This window comes from Oncorhynchus kisutch, linkage group LG28 (assembly GCF_002021735.2).
Source record: "Oncorhynchus kisutch isolate 150728-3 linkage group LG28, Okis_V2, whole genome shotgun sequence".
NCBI classification, from domain to species: domain Eukaryota; kingdom Metazoa; phylum Chordata; class Actinopteri; order Salmoniformes; family Salmonidae; genus Oncorhynchus; species Oncorhynchus kisutch.
The window spans coordinates 32,977,772-33,003,644 of NC_034201.2; the positions used below are offsets into that span (position 1 = coordinate 32,977,772).

Sequence of the window (25,873 nt, forward strand, 5' to 3'; positions counted from 1 at the left end):
TGTAGTGTCCCAATATTTCGTGATGTATCCCTGACTAGACTACTAACGTAAACTCACGTAAAATCGTACATCACCTTGGTCCGTACAATTGCCCTTATTTTAGCGCCCCAAAAACGTAATACTTCCAGATCAACTGTAATGTCAATTCCATGGTAAAGCACAATTTCTCTCCTTTCCAACTGAATCAATTACATGACCTAAACACTGCCCGTTTCTGCATCATTCAAGCAGGCAATGAGCCCCGTCAGGTCTTTTTAAAAATGGCGGGTGGGGAAGCGAAACTAATGCGTGATAGTGAGGAGAGATGTCATGTGGGAAAATTGCTTTTTTTCTCCACTCAATCTGTCCAATTTATCACATTATCCCTCTAAAATGTAAAATAAAACACTATAAAGATGTTCTATAATGTGTCATTACATAGATATTTGAAGGTTTGTGTCGAATTTGAATCGGGTTTTTAGGGCGGTGCTAAAGTGATCTTAGACGTAAACGGCTTTGAGAATGATGATCGCATGCAATGATGATGCAAAAAATGACTAGGTATCCCCCCTTACCCCCGTCACTGTCCATTTCTTGTTTTTAAAGGATGAGAGAAGTGCTACACCTGGTGGAAAGAGATTGTAAGACAGAAATAGTTGCTTTATGCGGGCACGACATGACACGTCCGGATGTAACGGAGGGCCCGTTTTTTCAACATTTCTCCAATACTATAGAGCCATTACCATGTGGATCAACGCTTGAATAGAGACCTAGTTCACACCCCCGATTTTGAAGTCAACACAGTCGCTACAGTCCCATTAGTTTTCTTTGTAGCCTCGTTAGAATGTTGTGGTTACGCACATTTGTACAGAATGGGGTGAGTTTACGTTAACTACTAACGTTCAACAAAATTCCAAAGGCATATTTTCGAAATGACAAATGTTCTTATCCTTTTCACACATCTTTGTGCTTTTACGGGAAAAATATAAAGGTCTATAAACAATAAGTTTATCGTACATCGTAAAAACCAAACTGGATGTGCCTCATGGTCTTGTTAAATAGCTGTGGAAGAATGTGCAAAGTAGAAATAAATATTACCGAGTTACAGTTCATAGAAGGAAATCAGCCAATTTAAATAAATAAATTAGGCCCTAATCTATAAATTTCACATGAGTGGGCATGTGCGCAGCCATGGCTGTGCCTGGGAGGGCATAGGCACACCTACTTGGGAGCCAGGTCCAGCCAATCAGAATGAGTTTTTCCCCACAAACGTGCTTTACTGCAGACAGAAATAGTCCTGTTGCGTTAATATTTTTGTTCAGCATAGATAATATAAAAGTGTTTACTGCTGGCCTTCAATGCACGATTCAAATATAAAGTGGATGATTCTAATAATGCATATAAAACGTACATTAAAGTGTAGCTATGTAACATATGTAGGCCTAATAAACGTATTATTAGCAGTGTGTTTGTCGACAAGGCTGAAGAAAGATGCATCTCATTAAATGTAGGCAGTTCTTAATCTTAATTTTCAATGTGTTGTCTGCACCTTATTTACATAAGTATTCAGACCCTTTGCTATGAGACTCGAAATTGAGCTCAGGTGCATCCTGTTTCCATTGATCATCCTTTAGATGTTTCTACAACTTGATTGAAGTCCAATCAATTGAATTTACCAACGGTGGACATGATTTGGAAAGGCACACCAGTCTATATAAAAGGTCCCACAGTTGACAGTGCATGTCAGACCAAAAACCAAGCCATGAGGTCGACTGAATTGTATGTAGAGTGCCGAGACAGGATTGTATTATGGCACAGATCTGGGAAAGGGTACCCAAAATATTCTGCAGAATTGAAGGTCCCCAAGAACAGTGGATTTCATCATTCATAAAAATGAAAGAAGTTTGTAACCACCAAGACTCTTCCAAGAGCTGGCCGACCAGCCAAACTGAGCAATCGGGGGAGAAGGGACTTGGTCAGGGAGGTGACCAAGAACCCAATGGTCACTGACAGAGCTCCAGAGTTCCTCTGTGGAGATGGGAGAACCTTCCATTTCTGCAGCACTCCACCAATCAGGCCTTTATGGTAGAGTGGCCAGATGGAAGCCACTTCTCAGTAATGGGAAAGACAGCCCACTTGGAGTTTGCCAAAAGGCACCTAAAGGACTCTCAAACCATGAGAAACAAGATTCTCTGGTCTGATGAAACCAAGATTGAACTCTTTGTCCTGAATGCCAAGTGTCACGTCTGGAGGAAACCAGGCACCACTCATCACCTGGCCAATACCATCCTTACGGTGAAGCATGGTGGTGGCAGCATTATGCAGTGGGGATTTTTTTTCCAGCGACAAGGTCTGGGAGACTAGTCAGGATCGAGGGAAAGATGAACGGAGCAAAGTGCAGAGCGATCCAGAGCACTTAGGACCTCAGACTCGGGTGAAGGTTCACCTTCCAACAGGACAATGACCCTAAGCACACAGCCAAGACAATGCTGGAGTGGCTTCAGGCCAAGCCTCTGAATGCCCTAAACTGGCCCAACCAGTTTGAACCCGATCAAACATCTCTGGAGAGAACTGAAAATAGCTGTGCAGCGACGCTCCCCATCCAACCTGTCAGCGCTTGAGAGGATCTGCAGAGAATGGGAGAAACTCCCCAAATACAAATGTGCCAAGCTTGTAGCGTCATACCCAAGAAGACACAAGGCTGTAGTCGCTGCTGAAGGTGCTTCAACAGGGTCTGAATACTTATGTAAATGTACGTTTTTTAAAATTTGTTAATACATTTGCAAAAAAATGTCTTGCCATGTCATTATGGGGTATTGTGGATTGTGTGTAGATTGATGAACAATAATAAATCATTTTAGAATAAGGCTATAACGTAACAAAATGTGGAAAAAGTGAAGGGGTCTGAATACAGTCCACAGCAACCTTCCCAATCAATGTATTGACTTTATAAAAAAATATTGTTCTGCAATGGGGAACTGTCTTGCAGTTTAATGTCACATTTTCAGTTTGAGTTTCAGTCACATTCATTCATTTGTGCAAGTCTTTCTCGGTCATTGCTAATTACAGATTGCATAATTTCAAATTCACAAAACGCTTTGAAATATTCTTACACAGGGGCGACAAGGGTTGTTGGTTCTAGCAGTGACCCTGGTCTTGTTCAGTAGGGAGAAAACATTATGACAGAGTGAAACTGGGAGGTACTACCTGAACTTGACCAATAAGAACACGGATTCCCCCCATTGCAAACATTTTGCTACATTGTACCCTACTGAACGCAACACTGGTGCTTTCTGTAGAAGTCATAGTTCAATAATCCTCTTGCCATACTACTCCGTCACTGAACTCAGTTTATATCACAAACAGAGCATAAAACCATTAGACATTACTGTTCATTGTCTCATAAATACAATCCCGCTGCAGTCAACGCAAGTTATGCAGGTTGCCCTCATGTAAACTTTAACAAACATCTACATAGGGCTTGTTAATAGTCTAACTCTTACTTAGTATTATTAAAAAGCCTTGCAGCTTCATTAGAACTGGACTTGGAAGGAAAGGGGGGGTTCTTACTCTCTTGTGAAACTTGTGCACCTAGCAGGCCAATTCCCAGCACATATTTTACAAAATACCACAGGATATAGTTGAGGGAGTAAGGAAAGAGTGTTTTGGCTATAATTGCTCCTTAAAACAAACAAAAAACATTTCCACAAAAATACTGATGAACTGAGCATGGCACTTCAGATCAGCTTTTTTTCATATGTCTGAAGGGAAAAAATCTATATAAATTAAAACAATTCAGACACGAGGTAGAGAGGACAAATCAACAGGCTCTCCCTAAATGACAATTGGCCTAAAACGCTCCCATACGCCTACGATTGGTCCACACACCCACCCATGTTACTATGATTGGCCAGTGACTATGTGCCTTTCACCCACAGTCCTTTAGCAATGTGGTCATCTGCATATGATGACGTTTAGCATCCTGCAATGCATCTGGTATGTCAGTGGCTTTGTGTGTCATAGCTGAGCCCAGAGGGTAGGTACTGGGTGAGGGTGACAGATTGGCACCAAGGGAGAGACTCTAGGGAAATGACTATGGTTGTGTTCAGTCGGGAGGAGAGAGACATTTTGAAACTGTGAGGTACTACTTGAACCTGTCCAATAAGAAACATTCATTATTGTTTTCTGTTACAAAAACTGTAACACTTTCACTGTGCCTTACCAAACTCAACCCAGACCTAACTCGGAGCTCCCAGTTGAAACTAAGCGAGCAGAAATGAATTTAGTACATGTAAAAACGTGTATGTACTGTGTTTGTTACAGTCCACATGGGAGGGAAACAAGCGGAGAGACCAAAGGATTAACGCTGTGGCTTTGTGTTGATTATGACAATGTGAGGTTCTGAATCATTTAAAATATGTTGACACATTTCCCCCTGCCAAAAAGGCCTTTGTATACAATAACACATACTCAGCAGGTGTATCTAGTGTCTTTGACATGGGGGAGGCCGGGAGGAAATGGATCGGACCATCATATAAATGAATGAGACAGGAGGAGATCAAGAGGATGGGAAAGGAGGACACCGGGGCAGACCAAAGTTAGGAGAGAGCGTTCAAATATCTGCTTGGTATATTTATATACAAAGCTGTTGTTTGGCCATTGTATCTCTCACAACAATGAGGTGGACTGGACAAAGGCCCCATACTTTACAGTCCTAAGGAATGTCTCCACTTACTCCCCAGACAAGACACAGTCATCATAGCATTTCAGAAAGTCAGTGATCACACAGGGCGGCGATGGTCTGATCATGCACAGGGTAAAAAGAAACACACAAAAAAACATTTAACATTATATTTAGTATGTAATGGTGTCATATGTCATAATATTTTCCATTTAATTTCCGTACAAAAAGAGGACTTCGTAGTGTGGGGTTTGTAGCAGAGGGGCTTGGTTAAGGCCCCGTTGGTGGGTGTCCTGTGGTAACTTGTCCTATCTGTGGAGTGCAGCAATGGTCGGTTTCAGTCGCAGTGAGTGTCTTTCTCCACTAGAGGGAGTCAATCAGGAGTCAGTATGGCCACTCTTCTCTTCTAGGTCCCAGATTCACTGTCCTGTACTACAAAAGGGTGATCCATGAGTCTGTGAGAGAAACCACATATACACCAGCGTCTGGTCCGTGTGCGGGCATGTGTGTGTGTGCGGACAAATACGTGTGTATAGGACGATTTCATGCCAAACATGGGAGAGTAAACTCTGCTGTGTGTGTGTAGTGTATCAGGACTTCAATACAGGGGTAGAAGTGTAAATTATATTCTGTGTGTGTGAGTGAGAACTTCATATAAATAAATTCTCTCTCACACACATTAGCAACAACAGCGAATGTGCTGCAACTTCTGACCACTGCAGTCCGTATATCATGTGTTATTTTCGATCATAGGTGAAAATCACAGAGGACGAATGGATTGGACTTATGTGAAGTGAGGAGTGTGGCTGTGTAAGTGTGTGTGTGTGTCTCAGCTCTCGTCCTCGGAGTGTTGGTGGTCCAGCAGCCGGACATGCGTAAAGGGAAAGTGGCCGCGCTTGCCCTTGCACTCGCCCTCCCACTGGCCGTTCACGTTGATCTTGGTCACTTTCACCATGTCTCCGACCTGCACAAAACACACACAGGTTAGACTATAGAGACAAATTGGGTAGAAGCAATACCTTCAGGGGTCTGCAACATGTGGCTCTGGAGCCGCACAAGGCTCTTAAAAAGCCCCTATGGGGCTCAATGATGTTCAATAGTTATTTAAAGCAGCCTAATCAATCAACTATAATAGTAGTAGAATTAATACATCAAATCAACTCTATTCACACTTGAACCACTTTAAAATGATTTAGCCTAATTAGTTGGCTACAGCCCATAGCCTGACGACTCACATTAAATTCCTCCACTGCTCTGTCATTCACTACATACTTTAGATCGGCTACTGCAATCACTTTTACCTTTATTTAACTAGGCAAGTCAGTTAAGAACAAATTCTTATTTTCAATGACGGCCTAGGAACAGTGGGTTAACTGCCTGTTCAGGGGCAGAACGACAGATTTGTACCTTGACAGCTCAGGGATTTGAACTTGCAACCTAGGCTACCCTGCCACCCAAGTCTTGTGGTTCGTTTAAAATTTGTTTCGTTTGAGTTCCCGACCCCAGCCTGACAAGTAGGGATGGGCATTTGAAATAATTTCACATTCAAATAAACAACAATTGGGATAAACTTGGACACTTTGTTGCGCAGCCTGCACCACGGGAGAGAGAGTGCACGCTGCAGCAGGTGCCAATGGTGGTAACAAATGACTCCTGTAACAACTGACTCCTGCTAGTTGACAAACTTGTAAATGCCATAGGTTTATCTATCATCCCATCTGGCAGGGCCTGTCTTTACTGTATTAGGTCGAGGTAAAGAAGCTAGCTATGATTGCCTGATATTAGCTAGCCAGCTATGCCAGTTGAGGCTATTTTGCTGCGCTCCTCGTCCTCTACACCAACTCCATTCATTAAAAACAGCAGCCTAACTTTTGGTTGCTCGTTGTAACCTACTTCTCATTTAGCTAATTTACTTCAATTTTTTTAATTTGCATTCATTTGAGACCTCCCACCTCACAGCCTCCGACTGTAGTGCCAACAACAAAACCTGTGTTAGGCAAAAAGTATTTTTATTAGAAGTCATAATTCCATTCAAAAGTTTGTTTTATTAGATGAAGAATTTCAAATATCATGGCATATGTGTATAACAACTCAAATAAATACTCTCACAAGTATTCTAATACTAACGTGCCCATCCATACTGACAAGCACAGTAGCCAAACTCTGTATTTCATTTCGCTAACCCAGGCCACGGTTGGGGTTGCTTCCATTTCAAATACACTCAGTTCATGAACAGTTGCAATTGGAAATCAATGTGAACTAACGGTATGTCCACTGACTGACCAATATTGGTATGGAATTACCCGAACCCTGATTGTGTAGATCAGCAGCACAGTCCTACTAAGCCTTTACCTTGGGATACACACTCCACGCCCATTCCCCATCATTCACTATAATCTCTGTTGCTTCACTTTTTTGTTTTTTGTTTTAATGGTCCAAAATTGCACCCTGGCCTATTCCTTAGATGGTGCACAACTTTTGACCAAAAGCAGTGCACTAAATAGGGAATAGGTTGCCATTTGGGACAAAACCCATGTTCCTCTCATGACATACAGTTATACCTGCAGGTGTGGTACTTCACAGGAACGCTCTATATCAACTAGAGGTCGACCGATTAATTAGGGCCGATTTCAAGTTTTCATAACAATCGGAAATCAGTATTTTTGGACTTTTTTTTTTTTTTTTTTAACTAGGCAAGTCAGTTAAGAACACATTCTTATTATCAACCTAGGAACAGTGGGTTAACTGCTTTGTTCAGGGGCAAAACGACAGATTTTTACCTTGTCAGCTCGGGGATTTAATCTTGCAACCTTACAGAGTTAACTAGTCCAACGCTCTAACAACCTGCCTCTCATTGCACTCCACGAGGAGTGCAATGCCTGTTACACGAATGCAGTAAGAAGCCAAGGTAAGTTGCTAGCTAGCATTAAACTTACATTATAAAAAAACAATCAATCATAATCACTAGTTATAACTACACATGGTTGATGATATTACTAGTTCATCTAGCGTGTCCCGCATTGCATCTAATCGATGTGGTGCGCATTCGCGAAAAAGGACTGTTGTTGCTCCAACGTGTACCTAACCATAAACATCAATGCCTTTCTTAAAATCAATACACAAGTATATATTTTTAAACTTGCATATTTAGTTAATATTGCCTGCTAACATGAATTTCTTTTGACTAGGTAAATTGTGTCACTTCTCTTGCAACAGTTGGGGTATATGCAGCAGTTTGGTCCGCCTGGCTCATTGCGAACTGTGTGAAGACTATAGACAGCCAACTTCGCCAAACGGGGGATGATTTAACAAAAGCGCATTTGCGAAAAAAGCACAATCTTTGCATGACTGTACCTAACCATAAACACCAATGCCATTCTTAAAATCAATACACAGAAGTATATATTTTTTAACCTGCATATTTAGCTAAAAGAAATCCAGGTTAGCAGGCAATATTAACCAGGTGAAATTGTGTCACTTCTCTTGCGTTCATTTCACGCAGAGTCAGGGTATATGCAACAGTTTGGACCTCCTGGCTCGTTGCGAACTAATTTGCCAGAATTCTACATAATTATGACATAACATTGAAGGTTGTACAATGTAACAGCAATATTTAGACTTAGGGATGCCCCCCGATAGATAAAATACGGAACAGTTCCGTATTTCACTGAAAGAATAAACGTTTTGTTTTCTAAATGATGGTTTCCATATTAATGACCAAAGTCTCGTATTTCTGTGTGTTGTTATGTTCTAATTAAGTCTATGATTTGATATTTGATATAGCAGTCTGACTGAGCGGTGGTAGGTAGCAGCAGGCTCGTAAGCATTAATTTAAACAGCACTTTTGTGCGTTTTGCCAGCAGCTCTTCGCTGTGCTTCTAGCATTGAGCGGTTTATGACTTCAAGCCTATCAAATCCCGAGATTAGGCTGGTGTAACCGATGAGAAATGGCTAGCTAGTTAGCGGGGTGCACGCTAATAGCATTTCAAACATCAATCGCTCTGAGACTTGGAGTAGTTGTTCCCCTTGCTCTGCAAGGGCCGCGGATTTTGTGGAGCGATGAGTAACGATGCTTCGAGGGTGGCTGTTGTCGATGTGTTCCTGGTTCGAGCCCAGGTAGGGGCGAGGAGAGGGACGGAAGCTATACTGTTACACTGGCAATACTAAAGTGCCTATAAGAACATCCAATAGTCAACGGTATATGAAATACAAATGGTATAGAGGGAATTAGTCCTATAATAACTACAAACCAAAACTTTGTACCTGGTAATATTGAAGACTCATGTTAAAAGGAACCACCAGCTTTCATATGTTCTCATGTTCTGAGCAAGGAACTTAAACGTTACCTTTTTTTCATGGCACATATTGCACTTTTACTTTCTTCTCCAACACTTTGTTTTTGCATTATTTAAACCAAATTGAACATGTTACATTATTTATTTGAGGCTAAATGTATTTTTATTGATTTTATATTATATTAAATTAAAATAAGTGTTCATTCAGTATTGTGTAATTGTAATTATTACAAATACATTTTCTTCAAAAAAAAAAAAAAGTATAAATTAAAATATATATTTAAAAAAATTAAAAAATAAATAAAAATCAGCAGATTAATCGGGATCGGCTTTTTTGGTCCTCCAATAATTGGTATCGGTATCAGAGTTGAAGAATCATAATTGGTCGATCTCTATTATCAATACTGACAAATTGGACTCTTAAACTGCAAGCTATGAACTGTGAGGCAACCTTTGTTCGGGCATTGCCATTTCTACTGTACGACTCGCAACCTTCAAACAGCTTCTAATCTTAAAGGGATAGTTCTACAAAACTACATATTTATGTGGAACTGAACAATACCTTTAATAGGTATTTAATAGGCGTTTGTCTCATTTTGGCCGTTTGTTTCTCTACTTAATTATACAAGGGGAGTAGAAGAGCACGAAAAGTGTAGTCTTTGGTACAGAGAGGGATGAAGGTGAGAGAAATAGAAAGAGAGGGTGCACTTCTTCATCTCTAATCTGTATTTGATAACCAGGACAGTGACCTCTCGGACTCCAGCCAGCCTCATTTATTCATCGTGTTATTATTTTTTAACTGCATTGTTGGGAAGGGCTCGTAAGCAAGTATTTCATGGCCCGTTCTGAAGGTTGGGCCCAGGCGTGTTGACAAAGGGCTGAGCATACTGGCCCGACTCCCCTAGAGGCAGGTAGGGCAGCAGGGGCACTGCTCCGTCCATAGTACTGCCCCCACTATAATTTATATATTTTTTTATTTTGCATCGTTGTATTTAGCGCATGTGACAGTCCTAGCTCTCCTCTCGGTCTGCTTTTCTCTATATGCATGAACCCATTATACATGTCATTGTGTATGTGTGTGTGTGTGTGTAAGCATGCAAGTGTGCCTGCCCACATGTGTATGGATGGTTGTGTATACTTACAGGAAAGAGTAAGCAATTACAGCAGCAGCACCCTGGCTCTCTGAGCAGAGAGAACATATAGGGGACATGAAACAGAAAAGAGGGAGAGAGTGCCATGGGGCACAGAGGAAGGCGAAGGGGGTGAACCAATACCTCCAAGGCGAGGGCCGTCTTGTCGTAGGCGTTGGGCACCCTTTTCTGAATGGCGCGGGCATAGACGGGCCCGTTCTGCAGGTTGGGCAGGGGAGTGTTGACCATGGGCTGGGCATACTGGCCTGGCTCTCCCAGAGGCGGGGGCAACTGGGGTGCTGCTCCATCTGTAGTGCAGCCCCCAACACCCGCCGGCCCTCCCGCCACCGAGGTGGGCGAGGCGGGTGAGGCGGGTCGGTACTTCTCCACATAGGGTACGGGGATCATGCCGGCGCGGCACTCCTGGTTAGCCGCGTTCCACCACTGCTCCTCAGGCTTCTCCAGCACACGCAGCACGTCACCCTTGCGGAAGGGCAGGTCCTCCTCGTCGTTGCCGGGGAAGTCGAAGAGGGCGCGAACAAACTCTGCCTCCTGCGGGGCGCTGCCCGATGCAGTGGGAGGGGCGGTGGCGGCACAGCTCACAAAGCTAGTGTGCTTGGCCTTGCTGATGGGCTCGATCAGCGTGGTGGTGTCCAGGTAGTGGATCTTGTAGAACTCCAGAAGGATGGGCAGGGCGTCAAACTCCTGGTCCCCGATGCGGAATCGCGGAGGGGCCAAACCTGGATGGCGAGAGGATGACAGTTTTATTTATTTTTATTCTCTTGGAACCCCGAGGCTACTGAAACTTAAAGTGCCTCACAGCTGAGCATTCTTCTGACAATCGAGTCCTAACAAAACAATTAGGCTTAAGCAAAGGACTTAGCTGAAATAGTTTGTTTAAGCCTCCCACGGCTTCACATACAGCATGTATACACTCCCTGTCACAACTTTTGCAAGTTTATTAAGAAAAACAATCTGTTCCAGAAGATATAGACCTACTCATTCGATAGTTTTCAATTCAATTTGACATCTTTGCTAATGGTCACACACTCGCAAAGCCTGCAAGTGTAACAGGGTTATATTGGTGATTCCCCTTGCCACTTTATTGTTAAGCCAATGGGTTTTTGGTTTGAGTTTGTCTTGCCTTCACCTACTCAACATGGCATCTTATTGGCTGGTTTGCGTAGCTTGCTTACGAGGGGGGATGTTCCAGTTGGAATCGTCCCAGTGAACAAGCACCAAACCAGCGGTAAGTTGTTGGTTGCAAAGCACTGTACATCAAAAGTGATTTTTATACTCTCAAGTGATGATTTAAATGTACAATTTATATCAAATTGTTTGTAAATGTTATTCGAACATCACACATAAGATGCAGTGGTTTTTGGAGAATATTTGTTGTGGTTTTTGGAGAATATTTGTTGTGCATTTTGTTGTACAGAATTCCCGCCAGTACTAGCTAGCAACTTACCGTGTCTGGTGGGGGGGTTTCATATATTTTGTACAGTGCGTGAGTGCAGAGTTGGATGGTGAGACGTGCATTGCATGACGTGCAATTTTGTGTCGTTCTTATCAGGTACATTGTTAACGATATTATATTGTAATTGTATTATTTTGGTAACTGCCCAGTGAACAAGCACCATACCAGCGTGCGTGAGTGCAGAGTTGGATGGTGAGACGTGCATTGCATGACGTGCAATTTTGTGTCGTTCTTATCAGAATAAAGCTACATGACTGGTGCTACATGTTGGAGTTCCGTGTCGATGAATGATTGTACACAACGCAAGACGAGTACTGTTACACAAGTTAGGACATGTATGGTGAAATTTCCAAAATGAAGTAGCCTAAACAAATAAAAAAGTACTGAGTGTGTGTGTGTGTGTGTGTGTGTGTGTAATTAAAACAGGGCAGGACCACATGCATTCCACACACACCATTCGAGAACAGTCATCCTCCAATTGTGACAGCATGTCCATTCATTCATAGGATCAGCCCAATCCGACCACTCACTCACTTTCTACCTGGCTCTTACGAAAGACAGTACCGAAAGCCTGCAGCTGACAACTAAACAAAGACCTTTAAAAACCCATTACTACGGTTACAAAAACCACAGCCAGGTAAACACACTACAAAATCCCTAAATAAATACTGTATTTCCAAATCTTGGTGACTGTTCAAATTTGAGCTCATTAGCGAGCCCAGGCCACGACTATAAGTTAATTGACAGAAACTACATGACTTGTCAAGTAGTTAACATAACTAGGGGGTTACTTGTTTCTGTGCATAGCCATAGTTTGCCTTCCGTTCCAACAGCTAGCTTCAGTCCGACCGTAACAAGAATGATAGCTAGCTACTGATACTAAGTGTTCATAGTGTAATACAGTTTTCAAACGTATACTCAATTTTGTTTAGCAAACTAACATTAGCTATGTCTGGTGTAGCCAGCCGAACTAAATTATCTTAAACGTAGAAGTAGTTATGTACCGCTAGCTAGCGCCCGCTAGAACTGGGTCAGTGGCGTTTTCCCGTTAGCGAGCTAGTATGAGACAGTAAACTAGTTATCTAATCTTACCTGATCCAGATTGCCGGTTGTTGCTGATGCTGTTGATTATATAATGTGATACTTTTGAGTTCTCTGAGACGGATAGCACGTAGTCCCCGGGACTGGTAATAGAGTCCCTGACGAGAAACACGCCATGTCTCTGACCCTGCAAGAGGAAAACCGCCTCCTGTCGGCTCAACCTTCCCCAGTACCAGCTAGCACGATCCTCCGCATCAAAATTCCCGGCCATTACTGCAAATCCACTCCGAGGCCTTCCCCTTGCCTCTCCCTGTCCACAACTAGGATTCAACTCATACAACTTTGTTTCACTGTAAGAACACGCTCCGGGAAAAGACACGGCATCGATACCGCTTTAAACCGTTAATGTATATAAATGTAACCGACTACCACAAAACAATTACTGTCCCCCCTTAAGAATTAATTGTTGCAACCAGAACTATATAATTTATTTATCAAGGCGTTTTAAATTAAATCTGAAGTAATTTGCAACGTGAAACTCAGGGGCTGAAATGGCGGATCTTGGGGTAAAGGTTGACTTCATCCCCCTGGATTTAACTGGGCGTAGTTTGTCACGATGGGACATGTCCGCTAGAGGCTGCCACTGAGGTATGGAATGTCATGATGGGCATCACATCCATCCATTTTGAGAAGGTCGAGAAATGTTGATCAGTCAAAGGTTCACATGCTCTGACTTCAGAACTCATCTGGCTGCTTGTTAAATATTACAATACCAGGTTATTTCGCCTGGACCGAAATATTTTGTTATTGATAAGTAAAAAATAAGAAGACGAATATGCCGTTTCAACAATTTGACACTAGATGTCATTCAAATGTCACTCCTGAACGCCAAGGTAGGTGTGGTGAGAACTCGTTCCGGTGGAATACGAAGACACGAGCGCTTATTTCAAAGAGCGTTCCGTAAGCCACGCCCCAGTGGGTAGAGCTGGACATGTTGAACTGGATCACGTTTTAATACGATTAAAAGACTCTCATTTGACAGTGGGTCCGCCATGGTTCTGTGTAGCTAAGTTATGCAGATATATTTCCAGTTAATTTCGTCTTTGACGTAGTAAGTAAAACATGGAAACAACAACGATCGAGTCACAGACAGTTCGCAGTAGAACATAACAGAGAAGGGCATCGTTTACTACATAAATTATTGGGATCATCTGGTTACCGCATGTGTTTGGAATATGACGAGCTCGTTGACAAAACACCATGAGACGCCTTTTTTACACCGATATTTATTTGTTAAAGGTCCGCGGTGGGTCGGTGTAAACTATGCGATTAAATTGGAAGAACGTTTATAGCAGTGAATATAATCTATTAATGTACTTTTATAGTATTTCTAAGTAGCAGCCATACAACAGCCAGGGAAACTTATTGTACTCACTCTCTAACATTCCGATTTTTCTGCCTGACTGGCGCTCTTTATCTGAATTTATCCATGATTTCCAGGTAATCACAACAAAACTACTTATTTTGCTCAAATAGAGATAATGAAATGGTGTTTTCTTTGAAAAGATTGGTCAGGCCAGAATACAACATTGTGTTTTCTGCATGAGTTTGGGGTTGTTTATTGCAATTTTCTGGATTGTCTTGTGATCAGACTAAAACGTAAATATTGAAGACACATCTCTTCAGTAGGTCCTATGATTGAGTGTAGTCTGGCCCAGGAGTGTGAAGGTGAACGGAAAGGCACTGGAGCAACGAACCGCCCTTGCTGTCTCTGCCTGGCCGGTTCCCCTCTCTCCACTGGGATTCTCTGCCTCTAACCCTATTACAGGGGCTGAGTCACTGGCTTACTGGTGCTCTTCCATGCTGTCCCTAGGAGGGGTGCATCACTTGAGTGATCTTCCTGTCTGGGTTGGCGCCACCCCCTTGGGTTGTGACGTGGCGGAGATCTTTGTGGGCTATACTCTGCCTTGTCTCAGGATGGTAAGTTGGTGGTTGAAGATATCCCTCTAGTGGTGTGGGGGCTGTGCTTTGGCAAAGTGGGTGGGGTTATATCCTGCCTGTTTGGCCCTGTCCGGGGGTATCATCGGATGGGGCCAAAGTGTCTCCCGACCCCTCCTGTCTCAGCCTCCAGTATTTATGCTGCAGTAGATTGTGTCGGGGGGCTAGGGTCAGTGCCGTGCTGCTGTCCAGTTTCAACTGTTCTGCCTGCGGCTATGGAACCCTGACCTGTTCACCGGACGTGCTACCTGTCCCAGACCTGCTGTTTTCAACTCTCTAGAGACAGCAGGAGCGGTAGAGATACTCTAAATGATCGGCTATGAAAAGCCAACTGACATTTTCTCCTGAGGTGCTGACCTGTTGCACCCTCGACAACGACTGTGATTATTATCATTTGACCCTGCTGGTCATCTATGAACATTTGAACATCTTGGCCATGTTCTGTTATAATCTCCACCTGGCACAGCCAGGAGAGGACTGGCCACCCCTCATAGCCTGGTTCCTCAAGGTTTATTCCTAGGATCTGGCCTTTCTAGGGAGTTTCTCCTAGCCACTGTGCTTCTACACCTGCATTGCTTGCTGTTTTAGTGTTTCTGTACAGTACTTTGTGACATCAGCTGATGTAAGAAGGGCTTTATAAATACATTTGATATAATTATTTACTCAACTACAGCTTGAAATAGTGTTTCTTTAAAAAGATGCGCCTGGCTGACATGGACTGTTTCCTTACCTTATTCCCTTTGTGGTTATCCATGGTTGTTGGTTATTTACCAGGTAACAAGTGAAAATGAAACAAGGACCGAAGCAATAGGTTCCTTATTTTACTCAACTAGAGGGTTTCTTTGAAGAGATTGTCCATGGCTGACTTTAAAAATACATTAAGGGGAAAGGATCCACAGAGAGGCTGATTATCTTTCTGCACATCTCTTTATGTCCAATGCTGGCTGCCATTGATATCATATCACAGGGGCACAACTTTGATTTTTAAAGTGGGGGGGACATAACCTGGCGAGGGTCTGGGGGAGGACTTTTTTTGGCCATCTAAAGCTACTTTCCTGCATTTCTACACAATCCAATATGTTGTATTTCTGTCTGTAATAAAGCCCTTTTGTGGGGAACAACTTTGATTGGCTGGGCCTGGGTGATGCCTGTGCACCTGCCTAGTCATTTGAAATTCATATATTAGCGACTGATTAACTTATAATGAATACTTTCATGTGATATCCTCTGGGTCCACATTGGGCGTTTTGTATGTCTGTTGCGCAAAATAAATTCAATTGAAAAAAATCTCATATTTTAAATGGTTGCATGTTATTCAGTATAATTAATATCACTGTTGAGCTCTTTTTACTTTTTTTATTTATTTGATTTTACCTTTATTTAACCAGGTAGGCAAGTTGAGAACAAGTTCTCATTTACAATTGCGACCTGGCCAAGATAAAGCAAAGCAGTTCGACAGATAAAACGACACAGAGTTACACATGGAGTAAAAACAAACATACAGTCAATAATGCAGTATAAACAAGTCTATATACAATGTGAGCAAATGAGGTGAGAAGGGAGGTAAAGGCAAAAAAGGCCATGATGGCAAAGTAAATACAATATAGCAAGTAAAATACTGGAATGGTAGTTTTGCAATGGAAGAATGTGCAAAGTAGAAATAAAAAATAATGGGGTGCAAAGGAGCTAAATAAATAAATTAATTAAATACAGTTGGGAAAGAGGTAGTTGTTTGGGCTAAATTATAGGTGGGCTATGTACAGGTGCAGTAATCTGTGAGCTGCTCTGACAGTTGGTGCTTAAAGCTAGTGAGGGAGATAAGTGTTTCCAGTTTCAGAGATTTTTGTAGTTCGTTCCAGTCATTGGCAGCAGAGAACTGGAAGGAGAGGCGGCCAAAGAAAGAATTGGTTTTGGGGGTGACTAGAGAGATATACCTGCTGGAGCGTGTGCTACAGGTGGGAGATGCTATGGTGATCAGCGAGCTGAGATAAGGGGGGACTTTACCTAGCAGGGTCTTGTAGATGACATGGAGCCAGTGGGTTTGGCGACGAGTATGAAGCGAGGGCCAGCCAACGAGAGCGTACAGGTCGCAATGGTGGGTAGTATATGGGGCTTTGGTGATAAAACGGATTGCACTGTGATAGACTGCATCCAATTTGTTGAGTAGGGTATTGGGGGCTATTTTGTAAATGACATCGCCAAAGTCGAGGATTGGTAGGATGGTCAGTTGCACTTGCACACAATATAGCTGGATCCACCGCCCTGCAGCACCCCAACCCAACACACCCTACTCAGCTTTAGGATCTTAGTGAGACCTGAGATGTTAATTACTGTGTTTGAAAAGTAGGGAATTAGCTAGGGAAACTGACAGATCAATAATGTTACATTGCTATACTAACTAATATAAATTCACATTGCACTGAAAAAACGTTTGGCCGCTGGTTTCATAGTTTGATTCAGGTCTAGTGTGATTCAGGCAAAAAAGAATAGCTAGCGTTAGCCAACATTTGTCCAGCTCTCTCTCTAATGGTACATCAACTGGTGAGAGCTAGCCAAGTTAATTTACGTATGTTGAAACAGGACAAAGCAAAGGATAAAAAGCAAAGCAAAGGATTTCCATACAAACAGATTTTAGATAGTAAAAATAACCTCATATCGCTATCTGTCATAGCTAGAGGCTAGAGCTGAACTGGCTGTTAGGTAATTTAGCTACTAGCTAGCTCATGTATTTATCTCAGTGAAGGGGGGATGAAACATTAGCTAACATTACATGTTAGTTACACTAGCTAATAGCTCAGCACTGGGAATAAACACTAGTTTAGTTTTTTTCTTTTAAGTTAACCAGCAGTTACCTTGTCAGCTGCATCACTGATGATGATCAGTCAACAAAAGAGTGGCCAATTTCTGCTCTGCTTGCTTTAACAACTCAGAAGAAAGTGCACAACATACAGACAGCAGCTGCCTCTGATCAATTCTCCTGTGCTGGTCCAGCCACCCTCCCAGAAGCTTTGCCTTTCACACAGCCTGTCCGCCTGCTCTGCACTGTCCTCGTGGTCCTAAATCCAGAAGGCTGAAAACTAAACAGCCTACCCGACCGTTCTGAGGCGTCCGAATGGTCCAAAAGCACAACCCAGTGTCTCTTCTTGTATCACATTGCAATATACATACTTAAATGGAATAAAAATATTGGTAGTTACATTTGGCATAATGTTTATGCTTAAGCCATGCATAGGCCTATAAACAAGCTAAGCATGTGTTCCATTATTTTCGTTACTTTGACATTAGCAAACAAAATGACCTCTAACTTGCATACAGTGCACTTGGAAAGTATTTAGACCCCTTCCCTTTTTACAAATTTTGTTACATTACAGCCTTGTTCTAAAAGGGAATTTAAAAAAAATCTCAATCTACACACAATAACCCATAATGATAAATCGAAAACAGGTTTTTAGAAAATGTTGCTTATTTATAAAAAAACACAAAACACAAAACACAAAACAGTAATACCTTCTTCAGACCCTTTTGTATGAGACTCGAAATTGAGCTTGTGCATCCTGTTTCCATTCATTGGAGTCTACCTGTTGTGAATTCAGTTGATTGAACATGATTTGGAATGGTACACACCTGTCTATATGGTTGACAGTGCATGTCAGAGCAAAAACCAAGCCATGATGTCGAAGAAATCGTCCGTAGAGCTCCAAGACAGGATTGTGTGGAGGCGCAGATCTGGGGAAGGGTACCAAAACATTTATGCAGCATTGAAGGTCCCCAAGAAAACAGTGGCTTCCATCATTCTTAAATGGAAAGCTTTTGGAACCACCAAGACTCTTCCTAGAGCTGGCTGCCCAGCCAAACTGAGCAATTGTGGGAGAAGGGCCTTGGTCAGGGAGGTGAGAACAAGATGGTCACTCTGACAGAGCTCCAGAGTTCTTCTGTGGCGATGGGAAAACTTTCCAGAAGGACAACCATCTCTACATCACTCCACCAATCAGGCCTTTATGGTAGAATGGCCAGACGGAAGCCACTCCTCAGTAAAATGCACATGACAGTCCTCTTGGAATTTGCCAAAAGGAACCTAAAGGACTCTTAGACCATGAGAAACAAGATTCTCTGGTCTGATGAAACCAAGATTGAACTCTTTGGCCTGAATGCCAAGCGTCACATCTGGAAGAAACGTGGCACCATCCCTACTGTGAAGCATGGTGGTGGCAGCATCTTGCTGTGCGGATGTTTTTCAGCGGCAAGGACTGGTAGACTAGTCAGGATCGAGGGAAAGGTGAACGGAGCAAAGTACAGAGAGATCCTTGAGGAAAACCTGCTCCAGAGCGCTCAGGACCTCAGACTTGGGCAAAGGTTCACCATCCAAGAGGACAACGTCCCTAAGCACACAGTACAACATAGAAGTGGCTTCAGGACTAGTCTCTGAATGTCCTAGAGTGGCCCAGCCAGAGCCTGGACTTGAACCCGATTGATCTCTGGAGAGACCTGAAAATATCTGTCAAGCGATGCTCCACATCCAACCTGATAGAGCTTGAGAGGATCTGCAGAGAAGAATGGGAAAAACTCCCCAGATACAGGTGTGCCAAGCTTGTAGTGTCATCCAAGACTCAAGGCTGTAATCGCTGCCAAAGGTGCTTCAACAAAGTACTGAGTAAAGGGTCTGAATACTTTTGTAAATGTATTTCAGTTTATAGTTTTTATTTTTGATACATTTTCAAAAGATTCTAAAACCTGTTTTTGCATTGTGATTATGGGGTATTGTGTGTAGATTGATGACGCAACAAAACAATTGCTGGCCTTCTAGGCAGAGTTGCAAAGAAAAAGCCATATCTCAGACTGGCCAAGAAAAATAAAAGATTAAAATGGGCAAAAGAACACAGACACTGGACAGAGTAACTCCCGGAGTCGCCTCTTCACTGTTGACATTGAGACTGGTGATTTGCGGGTACTATTTTTATTGAAGCTGCCAGTTGAGGACTTGTGAGGCATCTGTTTCTCAAACAAGACACTCTAATGCGCTGTTCTGTGAAGGGAGTAGTACACAGCATTGTACGAGATCTTCAGTTTCTTGGCAATCTCTCACATGGAATAGCCTTAATTTCTCAGAACAAGAATAGACTGACGAGTTTCAGAAGAAAGTCTGTATCTGACCATTTTGAGCCTGTAATTGAACCCACAAATTATTATGCTCCAGATACTCAACTATTCTAAATAAGGCCAGTTTTATTTCTTCTGTAATCAGGACAACAGTTTTCAACATAATTGCAAAAGGGTTTTCTAATGATCAACTAGCCTTTTAAAATTATAAATTTGGATTAGCTAACACAACGTGCCATTGGAACACAGGAGTGGTTGTGTAGATGTATGTAGATATTCCATTAAAAATCAGCAGTTTCCAACTACAATAGTCATGTACAACATTAACAATGTCTACACTGTATTTCTGATCAATTTTATGTTATTTTAATGGACAAAACCTTTGCTTTTCTTTCAAAAACAAGGACATTTCCAAGTGACCCCAAACTTTTGAACAGTAGTGTGTGTCTGTGTGTGTGTGTGTGTACATATATATATATATATATATATAGAAAATAAACAAAGCTATTGTTCCCCAGCCTCATCAATTGTAAAATAAACAAAAAATTTACAAAAAATGCTATTCCCCAGCCACATAAAAAAAAATGCTGCTTGTCATGTAGCCAAGGGAAATCAAAAGTCAAAAGCTACAAATGCTGGTCCGCAGCCTCCTCCATAGGTTGCCTGAAACACAGATTCAGGATTGCGTCTTCATTAATTACGCATTATATTGCTGACAATATGGCTCACGCAGACGTACAAAACAAAATCTGAACAAAAATAATATAAAACGCACCATGCAACAAATTCTAAGATATTTATTTATTTATTTCACCTTTATTTAACCAGGTAGGCAAGTTGAGAACGAGTTCTCATTTACAATTGCGACCTGGCCAAGATAAAGCAAAGCAGTTCGACACATACAACAACACATAGTTAGACATGGAGTAAAACAAACATACAGTCAATAATACAGTAGAAACAAGTCTATATACGATGTGAGCAAATGAGGTGAGATAAGGGAGGTAGAGGCAAAAAAAGGCCATGGTGGCAAAGTAAATACATTATAGCAAGTAAAACACTGGAATGGTAGATTTGCAGTGGAAGAATGTACAAAGTAGAAATAAATATGACCAAGTTACAGTTCATAGAAGGAAATCAGCCAATTTAAATAAATAAATTAGGCCCTAATCTATAAATTTCACATGAGTGGGCATGTGCGCAGCCATGGCTGTGCCTGGGAGGGCATAGGCACACCTGCTTGGGAGCCAGGTCCAGCCAATCAGAATGAGTTTTTCCCCACAAAAGTGCTTTATTACAGACAGAAATAGTCCTGTTGCGTTAATATTTTTGTTCAGTATAGATAATATGAAACTGAAGGCCAATCCATACTTGCACTGTGGAACCACCGGTGGCAGTTATCACAGTCATTCATAAATCGAAAAAAGGGGCCATTGAAGAAACCATGTGTACCCAAGTCATATTTTAACATCTTTATAGGAGACTACAGTGTTACTGAAGTATGTTGTTTTAATGTAATCTTACACATATAGTTTCTATTGTTCCACCAGGTGAGGCTCTTTCTCCCCATACACTCTGCACACACTGTAGATTGTCTCTGTGGATAGAGACATACAGTATGTAATGCATTCATAAACGCATTCATTAAGACTGTCAATTAATTATATAACACACCTGATTCGATCATCAAGTGCAGGGCTATTTCACGGCGTATTTAGTCCCGGTGTTCCATATGTACAGAGAAATACATTTTATCCCATCATTGAAAGTACTCTGCAAACTGACAATAAGAGAAATCAGAAATGTGGCATTCAATTCATAACAGTAACAGGGACCAGTCTAAAACACACGATTAAGGAACAGTAGCCTACACATGAGAATAATCAAAGTCATGTCTCCAATGTTCACCTACTTTTCACACAAACACTCCACTTGAATGGTAATCCGGCTGATAGGGGTGTGGGACTTTGCAGCCTCGCATTTCCATGAACTGCCTAAAAACATAAGCTTAGCATTTGCCATGGTTGCCTAATGAAGTTGACCATGACCCATAGCTTGGTAAGAATAGCTAAAGACTACTTTAACTTCCTTCGTTTTGGGAGTCCATGCTTTGTTTGCCCTCTGCCCGTTGTGTTAGCTAAGCCAAGTTCATCATTTTAAAAGGCTAATTGATCATTAGAAAACCCTTTTGTAATCATGTTAACACAGCTTAAAACTGTTGTCCTAATTTAAGAAGCAATAAAACTGTCCTTCTTTAGACTAATTGAGTATATGGAACATCTGCGGTTGTGGGTTTGATTGCAGGCTCAAAACGGCCAGAAACAAAGATCTTTCTTCTGAAACTCGTCAGTCTATTCTTGTTCTGAGAAATGAAGGCTATTCCATGCGAGCAATTGCCAAGAAACTGAAGATCTCGTACAACGTTGCGTACTACTCCTCCATTCACAGAACAGTGCAAACTGGCTCTAACTGGAATAGAAAGAGGAGTGGGAGGCCCCGGTGCCCAACTGAGCAATAGGACAAGTACATTAGAGTGTCTAGTTAGAGAAACAGATGCCTCACAAGTTCTCAACTGGCAGCGTCATTAAATAGTACCCGCAAAACACAAGTCTCAACATCAACAGTGAAGAGGCGACTCCGGGATGCTGGCCTTCCAGGCAGAGTTGCAAAGAAATAGCCATATTGCAGACTGGCCAATAAAAAGAAAAGATAAAGATGGGCAAAAGAACACAGACACTGGACAGAGGAATTCTGCCTAGAAGGCCAGCATCCCGGAGTCATCAATTCCCTGTTGACTTTGAGACTGGTGTTTTGCGGGTACTATTTAATGACGCTGCCAGTTGAGGACTTGTGAGGCGTTACAAGTGGCCTCACCAGGTCCATTCCCACCAACGCCCAAGGTTCTGAGGTCTGAAAAACATTTTGCCTTAACTGACATTGTTCAGATTTATCACCTTTAAAATGATTGACTTTGGGACGATACATAGACAACTCCAACATTATAACTGTGCCTTTTCTTTAAGACTAGATTTTCACAAATGTATAATTCACTTCCTGAATGGCACAACCAGAACTGGCCACCACTCAGAGCCTGGCTCCTCTTGGTTTCTTCCTAGTTTTCTGCCTTCTAGGCATTCACTCTGCTTCTGCATTGCTTTATTTTAGGGGCTTTAGGGCAGGTATCGTGAAAGCATTTTGTGACAACTGCTGATGTAAAAAGGACTTTAAAACATAGATTTGAATAGAAAGGATTGACTTAGTGATTTGGCCTCCATATGCACCAGAGACATGTCCACCTGTACATTAAATGCTATGATTATTATCCTCACCCAGTTAAAAAGCACTTTTTCTTTGAATGATTATCAAATGCAATGGCATATAAAAAGGTGTTGAATCAATGGCTCATATGTTTGGGCAAAAAAAAAAAAATGGAATACTGTCAGAACCAGTCACTTTGAAACCTATGAAACATAGTGTCATGAGAATTTTCAATCACAATGATAACTAACAATCAATAGCTTTGACCTATCGCGAGGTTTTCTAAGACCATGGGTTTAATAATAATTAGGCAAAGACTCAGCTTATGCAAAAGGTTAGTACAGTTTATTCATGAGAACGTTCTGAAGTCCATAATACAAAGACGTCCATTTTATAACTTGCTCCCTACTTACGCACATACTTCCACACAAACAGTAGATATCCTATGCACATACATACACACGAACAGTAGGTGAGTTGTATCCTTCCCCAGAGTTCCCACCACTGTTTATCACTACCCAGTTAACAGTTCCATCCCCCCGAGATTAGAGGAACCTTGAGAAGGACTCCCTGTCCTATCAAACGTTTCTCAGAGCTCTAGCCAGATCGGGTCAAACACAGTTGAATTGTTCTCTGTATTTTCTTAGGCACACACATACACACACATTTCTCTCCCTCACAGGTCTCTTCTGAACCTTGTTGGACTTATGTTTAATACTTTAATTATTCATTATACATGCTACATAAACTAATAATCACTAATTAGTTATGTTTCAGGGTGGGATCCTTTAATCATTACCTTTAAGCATATCATTCCCTTATCACACAGCAAAGTCCCCCTTAAGACAAGATACATACAAGACGTGAAACATTTTGAGAATGTTCATGTGACATTGTTGAAGTCTCCACATTCTCTGTAAAGACACAAAACCAAAATGCACTTCATAGTCCATGAATAACAATTCAAAAGCAGAGATTCAATGATCATAGTAGTGGGAATAACACCTAAGAATTGTGCAATGTATACAGACATCCCTGGCCAGTAGAATCTCTCCCCAGTGTCTCTGGCTCTTGTGGACTCCACAATGAACTGTACGTGGGCTGCTGTGGAAATCCACAAATATAGAATTTACCTCCTCAGGTGTTCTGACCACTTTGTCCAGGTTTGGAGCGTCCTGACCTGGGTGCACTTATATTGCAGTTCACCATCTGTTGAAATTAGACATTTGATAGGTTCCCTTAACACCAGAGGGTAATTTCCACACAAAGTATGTTTAGGGATATTATTGAGCATGGGTAATAGGGATGCAATTAATCTTATCTCAAACGTTTTATCCCTCTGTGTAATGGCAAACCGTACTGTTTTAGTTTAATTGTCATCTGCCGTGGACTTTAAAGTCCATAATTAAGCTATACTACTCTGGATCCATTGTCTTACCTACTACTGCAACAACTATTTGTCCTTTTATAGAATAGCCATTTTCTTTAAAAATTATTAATGACTCAAAAGGTGTGTGACCATTAACATAGGCTGCATATCCTGGGCCCATAGGGCAAAGTTATAGGGAATAGGGTTCCCTTTGGGAAACATTCAGGCTGTTGAGCCCCACTCTGCCTATTGTAAATCATTTCTCCATCCCATCCCCTCAGTTAAGCAAACAGAGGCAAAAGGCTGTGACTATTATTGATGTAGTACATTACTTTTCCTGTCAATATTTGATAAACATCCTTTTTGTAGGTGTGTCCCTTTTGAAGGTGTAATAAAACATTTATTCAGTCAAGAAATGCATCTGTTCATTGATGGAATTTTCAATAGACTGAACAGTCATGTACTAATGAGATTCATTTGTTGCATTGCAGTTGTGTGATGGTGTTGCCATTCAGCCTCATCTAGCATTGGTATGGAATTACTGATAACTGAAAATACCTCAGCCTTAGGAAATCATTAGGGGAAAAAGTCACACTTACATTAAATCTCTAACCTTGTCTTCATTGTCTTACTTGAAAATTGTCTGCCGTTATTCACAATTTTAATAAGGAAAGAGCAATACCACTATTAATGGCCAGCAGACTTTGACAATATCCAGAAAGTATTAACACTTCAAGGCTTTTCATAAAGACGTCATGGTAAATAATGGAATCCAAGTATCTGAGTGTTTGGGTGAGGGTGTTCTATTCTGGCAAGACCCATCTTTTCAAGGAAAACACCATTTAATTCTCTCTCAATTTGAGCAAAATAAGTAGTTTTGTTGTGATCACCAGGAAATCCTAATAATTCAGGTAAAGAGCGCCACTGTCAGGCAGAAAAATCCGAATGTTCTATCATAAGGTGAGTACAATAAGTTTCCCTGGCTGTTGTATGGCTGCTACTTAGAAATACTATAAAAGTACATTAATAGATGACATTCACTGCTTTGAACCTTTCTCCAATATAAATAGATAGCTTACACAGAACCACTGCGGACTTTTGACAAATAAATTCCTGTGTAAAAAGACATCCCATGTTCTGTATTGTCAACGAGCTCATCATATTCCAAACACTGGTGGTAACCAGATGATCCGAATAATTTTGGTAATACACGATGCCCCCATTCGGTGTGTTCTATTGTGAACTGTCTGGGACTCAATCGTTGTTGTTTCCCTGTTTACTACTCAAAGACGTTTAACTTATTAAGTCAAAGACTAAATTAACTGCAATACATCGGTCTCAAAAAATATGAGCATAACTAGGCTACACAGAACCATGGCAGACCCACTGTAAAATGAGAGGATTTTAATAGTATTAAAACATGTCCCAGTCACACATGCCAAGCTCTGCTCAATGGTGCGTGGTTTAAGTAGCGCTCTTTGAAATAAGCGCTCGTTTTGTCATATTCCACCGGATCTAGTTCTCTCACCACACCGGTGGTGAGAGATT

The 25,873-nt window shown here is 41.6% G+C and overlaps 1 protein-coding gene across 1 annotated transcript; it reads right to left on the bottom strand.

Moving 5' to 3' along the window:
• Positions 1–2,955: 2,955 nt before the first annotated feature.
• Positions 2,956–13,523, bottom strand: LOC109872966 (adapter molecule crk-like). The gene is made up of 3 exons (XM_020464403.2): positions 12,655–13,523; positions 10,230–10,825; positions 2,956–5,624 (listed from the first exon to the last, which is right to left on the bottom strand). The coding sequence occupies exons 1-3, from the start codon at positions 12,872–12,874 to the stop codon at positions 5,490–5,492; spliced, it is 951 nt and encodes a 316-aa protein (XP_020319992.1). The 5' UTR covers positions 12,875–13,523; the 3' UTR covers positions 2,956–5,489.
• Between the last annotated feature and the right edge of the window lie 12,350 nt (positions 13,524–25,873).

Coding starts and splice junctions, on each gene's coding strand:
- LOC109872966 (XM_020464403.2), bottom strand. CDS start 12,874: ATGGCCGGGAATTTTGATGCGGAGGATCGTGCTAGCTGGTACTGGGGA. Junction 10,826..12,654: donor CAACCGGCAATCTGGATCAG/GTAAGATTAGAT, acceptor CTCGCCATCCAG/GTTTGGCCCCTCCGCGATTC. Junction 5,625..10,229: donor AGACGGCCCTCGCCTTGGAG/GTATTGGTTCAC, acceptor TGTTTTGTGCAG/GTCGGAGACATGGTGAAAGT.